We start from the raw sequence: 12,393 nt of genomic DNA, 5'->3' as shown, positions 1-12,393 counted from the left end.
GAAAAAAAAAATACTGGAATTATTTAGTCTAATCTTACATGTTACACATGGAAACTAGAGTACTGTCTCACAGAATAGTGAAGAAATTCCTAACAGAATATCCAAATTCAGTAGTGCAAACATTTATTACCAAATATATGAGAAGTAACCGAAATGAAGTGACTCATTGACAGCACTAAATACTGTGACTTTGTACATTTAAGCATCAGTGGGTCTTACATTGCTTATTTTGTTGATATCAGAACAATAACTTAGCAACAGTGCAACACAAGTCTTCATCACTGGTGTAGAAATATAGACTTTGTTTCATTCAAGCACTATCCAGAGGGACATTGACAGGCTCAAGAAATGGGCTCATGGAAACTGCATAAAGTTCAATGAGGCCAAGTGCCAGGTTCTGCACCTGGGTTGAGGCAATCCCATGCACAAATACAGGCTGGGAGGAGAAAAGGTTGAGGGCAGCCCTGAGGAGAAGGACTTTGGGGTGGTGGTTGACCAGAAGCTTATTGTGAGCTGTCAATGTGAGCCTGCAGCCCAGAAAGCCAAGAGGGTCATGAGCTGCATCAAAAGCACAGCCAGCCAGTCATGGGAGGTGTTTCTCCACCTCTACTCTGCTCTTGTGAGACCCAACCCCATTATAAGAAGGACACAGAGCTCCTGGAACATGTCCTGAAAGCTACTGAAATCATCAGAGGGCTGGAGCACCTCCCCTGTGAAGACAGGCTAAGGAAATTAGGGATGTTCAGTCTGGAGAAGAGGAGGCTCTGAGGTGACCTTATAGTGACTTCTCAATATCTGAAGGAGACCTACAAGAAAGCTGGGGTAGGGTTTTTTGTACGGGTGTTTAGTGAGAGAGCATGGGGAAATGGTTTAAAACTTGAAGAGGGGAGATTTAGCTTAGACATTAGGAAGAAATTCTTTCATTTGAGGGTGGTGAGACTCTGGCACAGGTTGCTCAAGGAAGTTGTGGCTGCCCCCTCCCTGGAAGTGTTCAAGGCCAGGTTGGATGGGGCCTTGAGCAACCTGGTCTGGTGGAAGGTGTCCCTGCCCATGCAGAGGGGTTGGAACCAGATGATCTTTAACCCAACCCAAACCCTTCTATGATTCTAAGTACAGTGAGTAGCCAGATCTTCCTTTTTGCCAGCAAAACCAGATACCTTCTGGGCATGGTTCAGAAACTTTTCCTGCAGTACAGTATTCTCTCTGCATCAATTACAAAGGAGGCCCAAAGTAATGGCATAATTTATGTAGGCAGCTTTATTTAACATTTTGAAGTTTCTGCCATTCTGAAAGTTTCTCTTGGTGTGAGATACTGCAATTAAAAAGATATACAAAGAATCATCTGTTTTTCAAGGCTGGTATATTTTCTGAGCACAGACACTGTTTCTATTAAGATGAATATCCATGAATAATCACAGCTGAAAGAAGCTAATTCTAAACTGTCTCTTTAACAGACAATTAACCCCTCTAGAACACAGGGCTGGTATCACTTCTGTAGCACCACTGAGGAATTTTCCTGAAAGTAATACAACCCAAGTATTTGTCAAACTATACCACATATTTTATTAGAATGCACAATAAAGTAAATGTCTGCAATAAAGAAATTAATTGAACACTCAAGAAGAGTATATCATCCTGCTCAGGTACCAAAGAGTTTTCACTCATTCTCATCCAAGTGTCCATATTGTCCATTCTCTTACTGACCTATCATTTTAGCTTCCTCCTCTGTAAGAGTTTTGCTCAAATACGTTTTCTTCACTCTGAGGGTGTTTCCAGAGGGAAGGACAGCTCCAGTCACTGGCATTGGAGGTTCACCATCTTTTTGCTGCAAGCTATCAGCAATTACCAAGAAAGCTCTCAGGCCAATATTCATTCTCTGTAAAGTTCAAAAGAGCAATGAGTATCATAATCAAATAATCTTACTCTAATAATCTTCTTCAACCACTTTGAAATTTTGAATATGTGCTTGACAGCATTTTTTCTGTATCTCCACTACACTAACTAGTCTGATATTTTTAAAAAAATGCCTATGAAGTAAATTGTAGATCCATATGTGCACCATGAGCAGTGCTCTCCCCTCTCATCACTTTATTTCTAAGTATTTTCATTAATACACTATATCTTATTTCAGGACAAAACACATGGATTTGATCTTGAGGTTTGTAACACTTCTTAATCAGACTTTCAGTTAAACACAAATGTCCTAAGTGGTCATTATGAAAAAAAAATGAGTAACTTTCTTGAAAGACCATGAGGTTGACCATACTGTGTGAAAAGTCTGGAATGGTGCTCAGCACTGAAACAACAATGAGAAAAAACCAGGAGGATGAGGTTAAGTGGCACGAATGTCTTCAGGGAAATCACCAGAGGGAAAACTTCAGGCTTTGCCTTGCAATGACTGAAAGACCAGAATGTTTCAATTTCCCAGGCATGTATTCCAAATATTCAGAGACTATTGTATTGACAGTCTCCCAGAGGTGCACTTACACAGAATACAGGTATTTTTTTAGAATGCTAAAGGGCAAGTACATAAAAATGTAGTCTTATTTTTTAATTGCTTTCAGACTTAAATTGTTACTTAGAAACAGTAAAATTTCAGATGTTTATTCATCAGGAAGCAAGGATTGTGTCCATGCCCTACAAGCTCAGTTTCATGCAAAGCTAAGAACACAATGACCTTTGCAGGACCTTCCTCAGTCACTACTGCAGATGACTCTGACCCAAAATGTGCCTGCTCAAGAATTACACTTCATTTTTCTTTGTCAAAGAAAGGTGAAAGCTGTGCTCAAAGAAAAGCTTGCCTTTCACTACTGCTCCTTTTGACAGTATAAAGCTTCATCTGTTTTTCCACCTATTTTTTGCTATCAAATACAATGTTTTTAAGATAACTCATTCTATTTAACATCTTAGCAAACAGATATGACTGTTTAATGACTCAAGATATGGGTGATCACATATGCTTTTTATACTTAGTGTGCTTATTATTAACTTTAAAATTATTTATTTAAAAAAATTAATTATTATTTTAATGAGAATTTTTCATTACTTTATAACTTTTTTTTTTTTTCTGATTGTTTTATCTAAGAGAAACACTAGAAAACTAACTCATAGGAATAACACTCGTGGACCTTTACCAGACAGAGTGGGGGTCAAAACTACATTACAGTTTTTTGGGTTTTGTTATCTTCAGTTCTTGTATCATTACTCTTCCTCAGTACAACTGTTTTGAAAACATTGAAACTGTTAACGAAAATTTATTTTTTAACGACAGTAGTTTAAGGTATTGAATATAACAATAGTAGAGTGACCAGGAGATACTGTGATCAATACCTGAATTTATCTTTTTAATTTGATAATCTTCACTAAAGAAATAGAAGAGAGGCATGAACAATGTGGCACGTCACAAATCAAAGTCAGCAGATGTGCTTTACCAATAAATCAAGTTCAAGATTTGGCCTGAAAGCTGGATTAAGGTGAAAGAATGCTTATAATGTAACCAGAAAGTAAATGTAGCACAAGACAATACATACTAACTCATAAAAATAAGCAGATGGCTCATCATACCTCAGGGTTGAGACTGAAAGCTTTTGCTGGTTTTCCAACACAGAGGAAGTCAAAGATAATTTCTTTCATTGCAAAATCTAAACGTTCCTGAAAAAGCAAAAAAATTGCAAATCATTAAGCTTCTCACTCCTGCTACTCCTTTTCTTTAGGGAACAGAATGCTGAAAACCAGTTTAACCAGGATTTATTTAAAGTATGGAAAACCAGATTTTTCTGAAGTATTCAGAACATACTCTCAGACCCAAGCTTTCATCACTACTGAATGTTGACAAATTAAAAAATTTATAACATTTCCATTTTGGAAAAAAAGCTTTTAATTATTTCATCTAAATGGTGGTAATTATGGTACTAACATAGTATTTTATAAAAAAGGAGCTTGTTCACAGATGGCACAGTGCAGGGAAAATTTCAAGCTTCTCTTTAATGCATTCCTATTGAGTGACTTTAAGCATGTGCTTAAGTGCTTTGCTCAATGGGAATGTTTTATGAAAATAAGTAAGAGATGAAACTTCCAGCACTGAAGGTTAGTTTATCTTAGAAATTCCCATTTAAACCAATGAAAACTAAATGTGTCAACTACATGCTGGACTTGGTTTTCCTCTAACCAGCTGCTTTAAAATCAGTGCAACCAGTGCAACTCCTTGTTCTACATAGTAGGATTCAGTATCAGGATGACATACAGCACATTATTTTGAAGCCAGAGCCTATTAACAGATGCATTTCCTGACTTGCTGGCAATTCCAAAAACTGTCAAAAAATACATTTGAGTTGCCACGAAATGATTTTTACTCTTTTTCCCAGTGCAATGAAGTAAATCAAAACTGTTATTGAAAAGAAGTTTGCCCCAGCTTGATCTATAATTTTTTCATTGCCTACATGAAAGAGATTGACAATGGAGTTGAAAAAAGGAACCCAGGAAATACAGATTTAGTTATTTGCCCATTTGTTATGTGGAAAACAAGCTATTCATTAATTGAAAAGACATATGCATGGTTCCCCCATACCTGTGCAATAAACTGTATTATCTTCACAAAGATGTTTAGAGGCATATCTCTTGGCACAACACCACGGGATCCTTTGGGGAAAAGTGTTGTAACAATAGTAATAAGTCGACTGTAAAAGAAGGGAAAAAAGCATTAGACATTTCTGGACCCCACAGGACTTCACTTACTATGAAATGTACATGTGAAATCCTACTCCATTTATAAAGACTGGAATGTATATACGGAAAATATAACGGGGCATCTTGTTCTGATCCTCCACTACAAATTCAATGTGATTCTTTGATTTCATTATTACATTACAAGTAACAATAAAACACTCAACCACATGCCACTGCAAAAATATTTTTATCTTTAACCAGGCAGAGAAATTTTTAGTTCTTCCCAAAGTAGACACACTATATACGGTAATTTTAGAAGGTGGGAGAGTAACTGTTAGTGCCACAAAAGGGAGTATTTTGTTGTGCACAGTTGAGTTTTTCATTTCAAAACAAAAATAGGTTCAATTCCAAGGAGCTCAGACTTCTTCACTGGCAACATACACCCTGCAAGGCCTGATGATCATGACAAATGCAGCATCTTACCTTTGGGTAGCTGTGTTGCTTTCACATTTAATTCTGATCATGTAAACCCACAGTAGTCTGTACAGAGATTCCAGTGCAACTCGAGCCATTTTTGGGTCCTTATTCTAGAGAAATATATAATGTAAGAAAAAACTTCAGGCACAAATTAGAAAGGAGGTCCAGCGCTTAATGGATGTCAAGGTTCAGAGTTTTTGAAACAACATTACAAGAAGATACAGCCTCACAGCTGCCCAGTAGCATTCCTCTTTCACAGCTGTTTGACTCGGGCTTGTTTTGAGTTAGAAAAACAGCAGAAATTCAAACTAGGCAAAAGGATAATTTTCTGATATGGAAAAAATCTGCACAGCTAGAGAATTGGTACTGTTGGCAATAAACCTACGTATGGAATCAGATAATAGCAATGACTCAGCATATTTACCTAAAATGGATTTGCAACAGATCAACAGTGCACACTCAAGTTTTAATACAATACTAAAACCAGAAGATACTAACCTTGAGATTGGATAGGCAGTTGTTGAGGAATACATGCCATCTGTTTAAAAAGAACTGCTTCTGACTGACACACAGCAGGCATGTTACCAAAGGGTACAAAGCCTAAACAGAAAATGGATGCCAATACTGTATTATTTCCATGTCTACACAACATAAAAATAACTTAATAGAAATACTGAAAAGTTAAGGCTCTAACTTCTCTACATTGTGCAATACATGTTAGTCAACTTAAACACATTGCTAAGTAGAATAATTTAAAGGAACCTTTCTCTAAAGCTGTTGATCTGTTTTATGGATGGACTAAAAACAAATGTCTGCTTCTAACAGTGCAGTAAATCCAAAGATGGGCCACAATTTTACAGAGTCACAAGGCAAATCTCTGTCAGTTAGCAGAGAAATGATAGCATAGAAAATAACTAAACTTTATTATAATAAAAACATGATCCATAGGCCTTGTTGGGATTTGTGAATGCTCAGATAGATACCTATTACTCCTCAAAATCTGCAGTCACATTATTTGCTGAGACACATGTCAAGCACACTAAAGAACTGTGTTAAAACACAGGCAATGCCTGAATCTGCTGGTAGTTATATCTTGTTATGTAAAAAATAAAAAGAAGCAAGACAGAACACAGAAGTTCAAATACTGGGACCTGGTCTGCTTGTCAACCTTTCCTTTGACACTCATCTTGTAAATGTTACACTAAAGAAAAAAAGCTAAAATGCAGCTATTAATTTCAAAATGAACTTTGCTATTTCAGCAAGACTTTCCTGTTTCAGTTGTCGTTTTAATATACTCAATAAGGATTTTAAACATATTAGTAAAAAATAAGATAATTTTATCTTAAAGATCAATGATTCTCAAAATTAACCCTAAAATTTTATCTTCAGGCACAGCTCGAAGTGTAAAATACCTCACAAACCCCAAATTCTATTCCTGTAATATATAACATATATTGTCTATAGCTAGGCTAGACCTGGTTTCTTGAGCAAATGGCAAATGTATATTAATTTTTATTTTTATGATCTTCATGTCCAAAAGAGATACGGGAGAGGATAACTGAAGTCTTCCCAAGGGAGACATTTTTACCACATTAACATGATGAATATAATAGTGTACTTGACAGGATCACAGAGTTTCCTTCCACCCCAAAAATGTTAAAACCCATCCTAAGAAAGAGCCTTAGGAGGGAAGATACAAATTGTCTCCAGGAGTTTCCTCATTCTCCATGACTAGGTCAGACAAGACACTTTTAGACGAAACTGAGGCAAAATGAATGCCCCCATCCTGCCTGTACAATGAGTGCACCAACTCACAAAACACTGATCTTGTAAAGGAAGGTTCTCTTCAGACTCTAAAGAGTGTGCTTTCTTCCTGGAAGCCTGAAAATATGCACTGCAGCTATTTCTGCCAACTGTTTGCTTTCCCCTCCTCCTCCTCCTTGCAATGTTTGTATTTCTAATCACACCCTCACAAGAATCTATTCTATTTTGTCACTTTTAACTGCGTAGCTTCCAGTGTGGTATGTGCAGACAAGCAATCAAACACTAAGCCCCAGCTGTGCAATCTTTTCTCAAGCACACAGTATTGACTTTGGCAAGTAAAGCCACCAGTTTGGGGAAGTTCTACTTTGTGTAAAAACTGTACAGCAAAGCTCTTACCCTGCTGCAGTTTCAACAACGCTTTATTAGCTTGGCAGAGTGGAAAGGAGCTGCACAAACACAAGCAGAGTGAAACCAGAAATCCATCCCAAGTCTCCCACTAATTCAAACTGGATGCAAAGCTCCAGGGGATGCTTGGATTCCCCCTGGGACTGCAGGGGGATTGGTGGAATGGTGGCAGGGAAGCACACTCCTGCGTTCTTCCCAGCAGACTCACTAGGTGCTAGTGAGCAGCATTTGCCAAGAGAGCTGCAAACAGGGAAGTCTTTCTGACTTTCCCATAAAACCAGGGAGGATGAACGACAACCTTCTTTACTTAAAAGGTCCAAGACTTCAAAATGGATTAGCTAATGCTGCAGTGCTGACGTGCACTGACCCAGTTGGAGCACCAGACTGCTTAAGGCGGCCAGCGTCAAACTGACTCAGATCTTCTTTTAATTCAGATCAACTCATGCTTCCAAAAATACACTGCAGTGCCACTGTTCATCTCACAAGAAGAAAATGAAATAGGGAGCTGCACAGTAGCCGAGTAACGGATTTAAAAGGGCGTGTGTTATACATTTTTTTGTTCCTTCAATGTATTATTTAATTCCTGTGAAAGAGTTGTTCCCACATGCCTCATTTGTTCTTGCTTGACAAGAAGTGAACTTTATTCTTTCTCTTCTCCTCCTAGTGTTTACACATAACAAGGATGAAAAAACCTAACCATTTAACAATCATAGACCCAGAAGCTGAAAACATCTGTTTGATTCAAAGTGATTTTGATGATATTCTGAATAAAATAAATATAACAATAATAATAACCATCCCTGCAAACATAAATCTATTGGTTATAAAGCCTAGTGTAGAAATAATTTTGCAACCCATTATGGGAATTTCCCAGGAGTCTTTCTCAGAGGTATTTCTGACAAAGAGTTTTAGCTTCTGCTTTTCAGGGTTACTAACCAATGAGTGCTTCTTTCGTGAGGAAAGTTCAAGTGTTGTATCATACAGGCTTTCAACGAAGTTCCTCAGACAGGGGACATTCACTTCATTTTTAACAGCCTGAAAGAAAACTTCATGTTAATAAAACACTATCATAAGCTGTTTTACCTAATTGAAAAAAATAATTCAAACAACCTGAAAAATAAACTCACAGCGGCTACCGGGACAAGAATTTCAACAAACAGTCCTGCCAGTGCATGCTTGATATCTTTGTCTTTAACTTCAAGGAAATAATGTGCACATTCCTAAAACAAAACAAAACAAAACCAAACCATAAATTGAGTGTCAGCTGGAATAAAGACCTCTAGATTTTTGCTGAAGGCACATGAAGTGTCAGTGACTATTTTTATCTTGCAAATCCCACAGAAAACATTTGTCTATTACCTTCTAAAGCTGCATTTTTCAGCAAGCAGAAAGCAGGACATAAGTCAACATCAAGGATCTGTTATTTTACCCATGACAATCCACAAAGTCTTCACTGATTCCAGCTGTGCCCGGGTGCTGTGCTGGTGATGGCAAGAGAGTGGGACGTAGGGGCTGACCTCATTCCTTCCCTGTGTATACCTTCAGGAGCACAAGTAACAGCCCACATGGGCTGCTTTACAATGTTTTTGGAGGCCAGAAAAGGAATGTACTTCTTTGGTAAGATACTCAAGGGAAGGAACAATCTTCCTGTAAATATTCTGGATAAATTTCATTGGTAGGATCCACTGCAGATTAAAGGTCAACACAGAACTGTACTATGTGAGGGAGTAGACTGTAGTTCCCAGCCTACAACTGGGGATGAGAGAGAAAGTAAAAATGTACTTTTCTCCCAAACATGCAGAGAACTACTATCCACACAGCTGTGCTGCTCAGGAAGCGAGGGAGGGGAGATAAGCATCCACCCACCCTTGAGTTTCTGTGCAACTTCTCTGAGGACAACAAATCATGTTGTTCCAGTTATTTTTTTCCCCTCTAGGTCCAAGGGCCAAACAGCACTGCCAATACATGGATGGGCCCCACTGGCCTTTTTTACTGCACATGGGTGCAGAACAGTTTACACTTTAGGCTGTGCATAATTTTTCTTGGCTGCAATCAGGATTCTACACCACATGGCTTCAGTTCAGTCACCCTGGCCAGTTCTGCTACAGAGCTGAGGCCCCTATGCAAAGACAGTCACCTTCCTGGGCTGCTTCTGCACTTCATGGTGGAAGACAAGGTTTTCTGGAGCTTGCTGCTGAGATTAGCTCACCCTCTGCAAGTGTTTCTCCACTAGAGCACAGCTGGTGTAACAGAGCTTGTAACTGAGGCACTGCACGTAGATACCCAAACAGACAAAGAATCAAACACCCCCCACAGAATCAAACTGTGTTTCACCAAAACAAATAAAACTGGGTTTCCTACATAGTGTATCTTCTGATGAATTGTAGCATGTAAAAGAATTAATTTGCTGCTGAGTTACTGTTGCTATAAGCAAGGCAGAGATAATTTACATCCAAGTTTTGAGTCTACTACATGGGATCTTTACCACTGATTTCAAGAACAGCAATCACTGGATCCCAGCTGTGCTGTGCCAAAAAGCTGTACCAGAAAGTCATTCACTCAAATTAGTCATGTGCACTGAACACACACTACTTCAATATATTGCCAGCTCTGGCTAACTTACAGGAAGTCAATGCATACTAAGATGTGTTCATATAAAGAAGCATAGGGTAAGAAGAAAGCTGTTTCTGTGTTGTTAAGTGCATTTTAACTACGTTATCAAATACAGTTTAAAAAACACTGCAAAACTGAAATTGAATGATTCCTATTAAGGACTTAGAGAAATGGCTCTGTGTGTCTGTATGCTTGTCTATTTGTATTCCAATGTCAAATCCTTACTTGAGGGCATCCAGCATTGGTTTTTCACTCCATTGACACCATCAATAAGCTGATCTTTATGTGGACATTTAAACATCTGTTTTACTGGTTGACTGGCTACAAACCACGTAGCCATGAGGATGATCACAAGAAAAAAACAGGCAATAAAAAGCTTAAGCCAAATAAATCTGCTGATGGAACAGAACCCATTGTACATTACCAACACGAAATGTGTCCTTTCAAAAATGTCTAAATATAAAATATATTCTTTCATTTTACAAACTTATGTAATCTGTTAATTTAAAGCATTCACGATAGTCACACTGTGCTCTGTACAAGTGTCTCTAAAACCAGATGCATACCGAATGCACCCAACAGGTAGGGGGGTGAAGGTGCAGTAGAAGTCAGCATATTCAAAGGAATTCATGCAGCTGTTGTCTCAATTCTTTGTCTCTTCCTCTGTGTCTTTTCTCCATCAGAAGTTCCTGTCCTTTCTGATAAATGTGTCAAGGGTAGAAGACTCACTCTGGAGGTAATGAACAGCTAGGGAGACATAGCTAGGTAGGGACCCAGGGCAAGAACAGCTGTGGGGTGGCATGGTGGAAGGCCTGGGATCTACCAAAACTCCTTGTGGAGGATGAAATGTATGAATTAGGGGTATAAGGCTGATGAAAAGCTGGTATGGAATGATACATTCCAGAGGTCGTAGACGGCAGTGTTGAGGTTCTGAACAAACAGAAAGTAGCAGCACATACATTTCTGTGGGAATGACATATGGAAAATCTCCTGAGTACTACAAAGAAAGTGAGGAAGAGCTCACTCTAAAGGTTTGGGAATCACAGTTGTAAACTTAGGAATTTTACCTGCATAAACTGAAGAGAAGCTTCAAAGTCCTCCACAGGATACATCTTAATGCGAAAGAATTTCATTCCCATTATAAGGCTGATAATGCTCTGAACTACATATGGGCTTTGCTCTTTATGCCGTAACTCTTTTAACTCAGCCATGAATTTCTTCTTTACAGCAGGAAACCTAAGAATTCACATTGGTTAGTTACAGTCACATTTGAAATGTATTGTAAGATATATCAATGTGGAAAATCTAAACAAGATTCATCCTTGGTTGTAATTTCATTCAGTATGTGAAGAGATTTCTTTTTGTATTTTACTTTCACTTTTGATAAAGACAGAAAATGAAGTGTATAGCCTGATCAATTATTTTCTTAACATGCCCCTCTTTTATATAGCAGCTCAAAACATCATTAGAATAAAACACCCTCGCATGTTTTTCAACAATCCAAAATGAAAGACAGTTTTCTTGTAAGTCCATGCAATGTTTTCCAAAGAAAATGCTTAAATGATAACCACAAAAACATTCAGATAGGCTATTCCTCCCTTCAGGTTGTTTTTTTTTTCTATTAGCCATCACAGTAACACTTTGATATTAACTACATTTTGGGATGAGGTACTCTGTGACCATTTTTATCTCCCCTATGAGTCTACTGGATGCGTCTTTTGAAACACACTGTCCTTAAAAATAACATCTAGGAAGAGCACTCAACAGGGTCTACTGTCCTTTTTGTGACAAAATGAAAAGATTGTAATTTTTATGGGTAGGTGTAGTACATAACAGCCTGTTGTTACTGCCTTTGATAGGGAACACAGGCAGGTTGATAAAACCAGGTTGGCAGGAAGAAGGCCTTAATCAGTAGTAGCATCCTAGCATGGCCCTTCAGAAATGGAGAAGAAAACCAGTATTTATGGAGAATTGGTATGTTTTGTCTTTGACAATCAACTTGAAGCTTCAGACCCAGATGTCACTTCACTTTTTGGCTTTGACCCAGCCAATTTAGAAGCCCTTAACTGAAGTCTGCAGACGTCATAAGATTTCCAGGAACTCAAACCAGCCTGCCTATATCAAGCTAAATAAGTAAGTCTGGTGAAGTTTATTGGTGTTGCTGAGAGCAACACTAATAAGACAGGAAAAAGACATCACTGACACAGATCTATGTTGGGGCAGTGAATTTCATCCTTGTGCTTAGTTTGTGTGTGTATGCTGAGACATTATAATGGGCACCTGAGTTTCTGAATTTGTCTGCTTCCAGATTAAAAATTTAAGACTCCACAAAGTGTTTTTTGGCTTTCCTGTGACATCTGTGCTAAGAAGTGCAGGATGAAGGATTCAGAAGCAGTTGTGTTATGTTCTAAACTGAAATAACTTCAGAGAAGCTTTTAAATGTTCTTATGTTGGAGTACAGCCACCTTT

At 38.2% G+C, this 12,393-nt stretch overlaps 1 protein-coding gene across 12 annotated transcripts in view; it reads right to left on the bottom strand.

Moving 5' to 3' along the window:
• The window catches only part of FRY (FRY microtubule binding protein), a 229,897-nt gene that overhangs the window by 93,085 nt on the left and 124,419 nt on the right, over window positions 1-12,393 (bottom strand). For all 12 annotated transcript variants that reach the window (XM_071736952.1, XM_071736962.1, XM_071736884.1 and 9 more), the window contains 8 exons: window positions 10,992-11,160; window positions 8,439-8,531; window positions 8,248-8,346; window positions 5,641-5,742; window positions 5,149-5,252; window positions 4,568-4,676; window positions 3,565-3,651; window positions 1,705-1,876 (listed from right to left, as the gene is read on the bottom strand). In XM_071736952.1, coding sequence (XP_071593053.1) covers window positions 1,705-1,876; window positions 3,565-3,651; window positions 4,568-4,676; window positions 5,149-5,252; window positions 5,641-5,742; window positions 8,248-8,346; window positions 8,439-8,531; window positions 10,992-11,160 — 935 coding nt within the window. The remainder of the gene's footprint in view (window positions 1-1,704; window positions 1,877-3,564; window positions 3,652-4,567; window positions 4,677-5,148; window positions 5,253-5,640; window positions 5,743-8,247; window positions 8,347-8,438; window positions 8,532-10,991; window positions 11,161-12,393) is intronic.

Source organism: Heliangelus exortis, chromosome 1 (genome assembly GCF_036169615.1).
Source record: "Heliangelus exortis chromosome 1, bHelExo1.hap1, whole genome shotgun sequence".
NCBI classification, from domain to species: domain Eukaryota; kingdom Metazoa; phylum Chordata; class Aves; order Apodiformes; family Trochilidae; genus Heliangelus; species Heliangelus exortis.
This window is presented reverse-complemented; position numbering and strand designations above follow the sequence as displayed.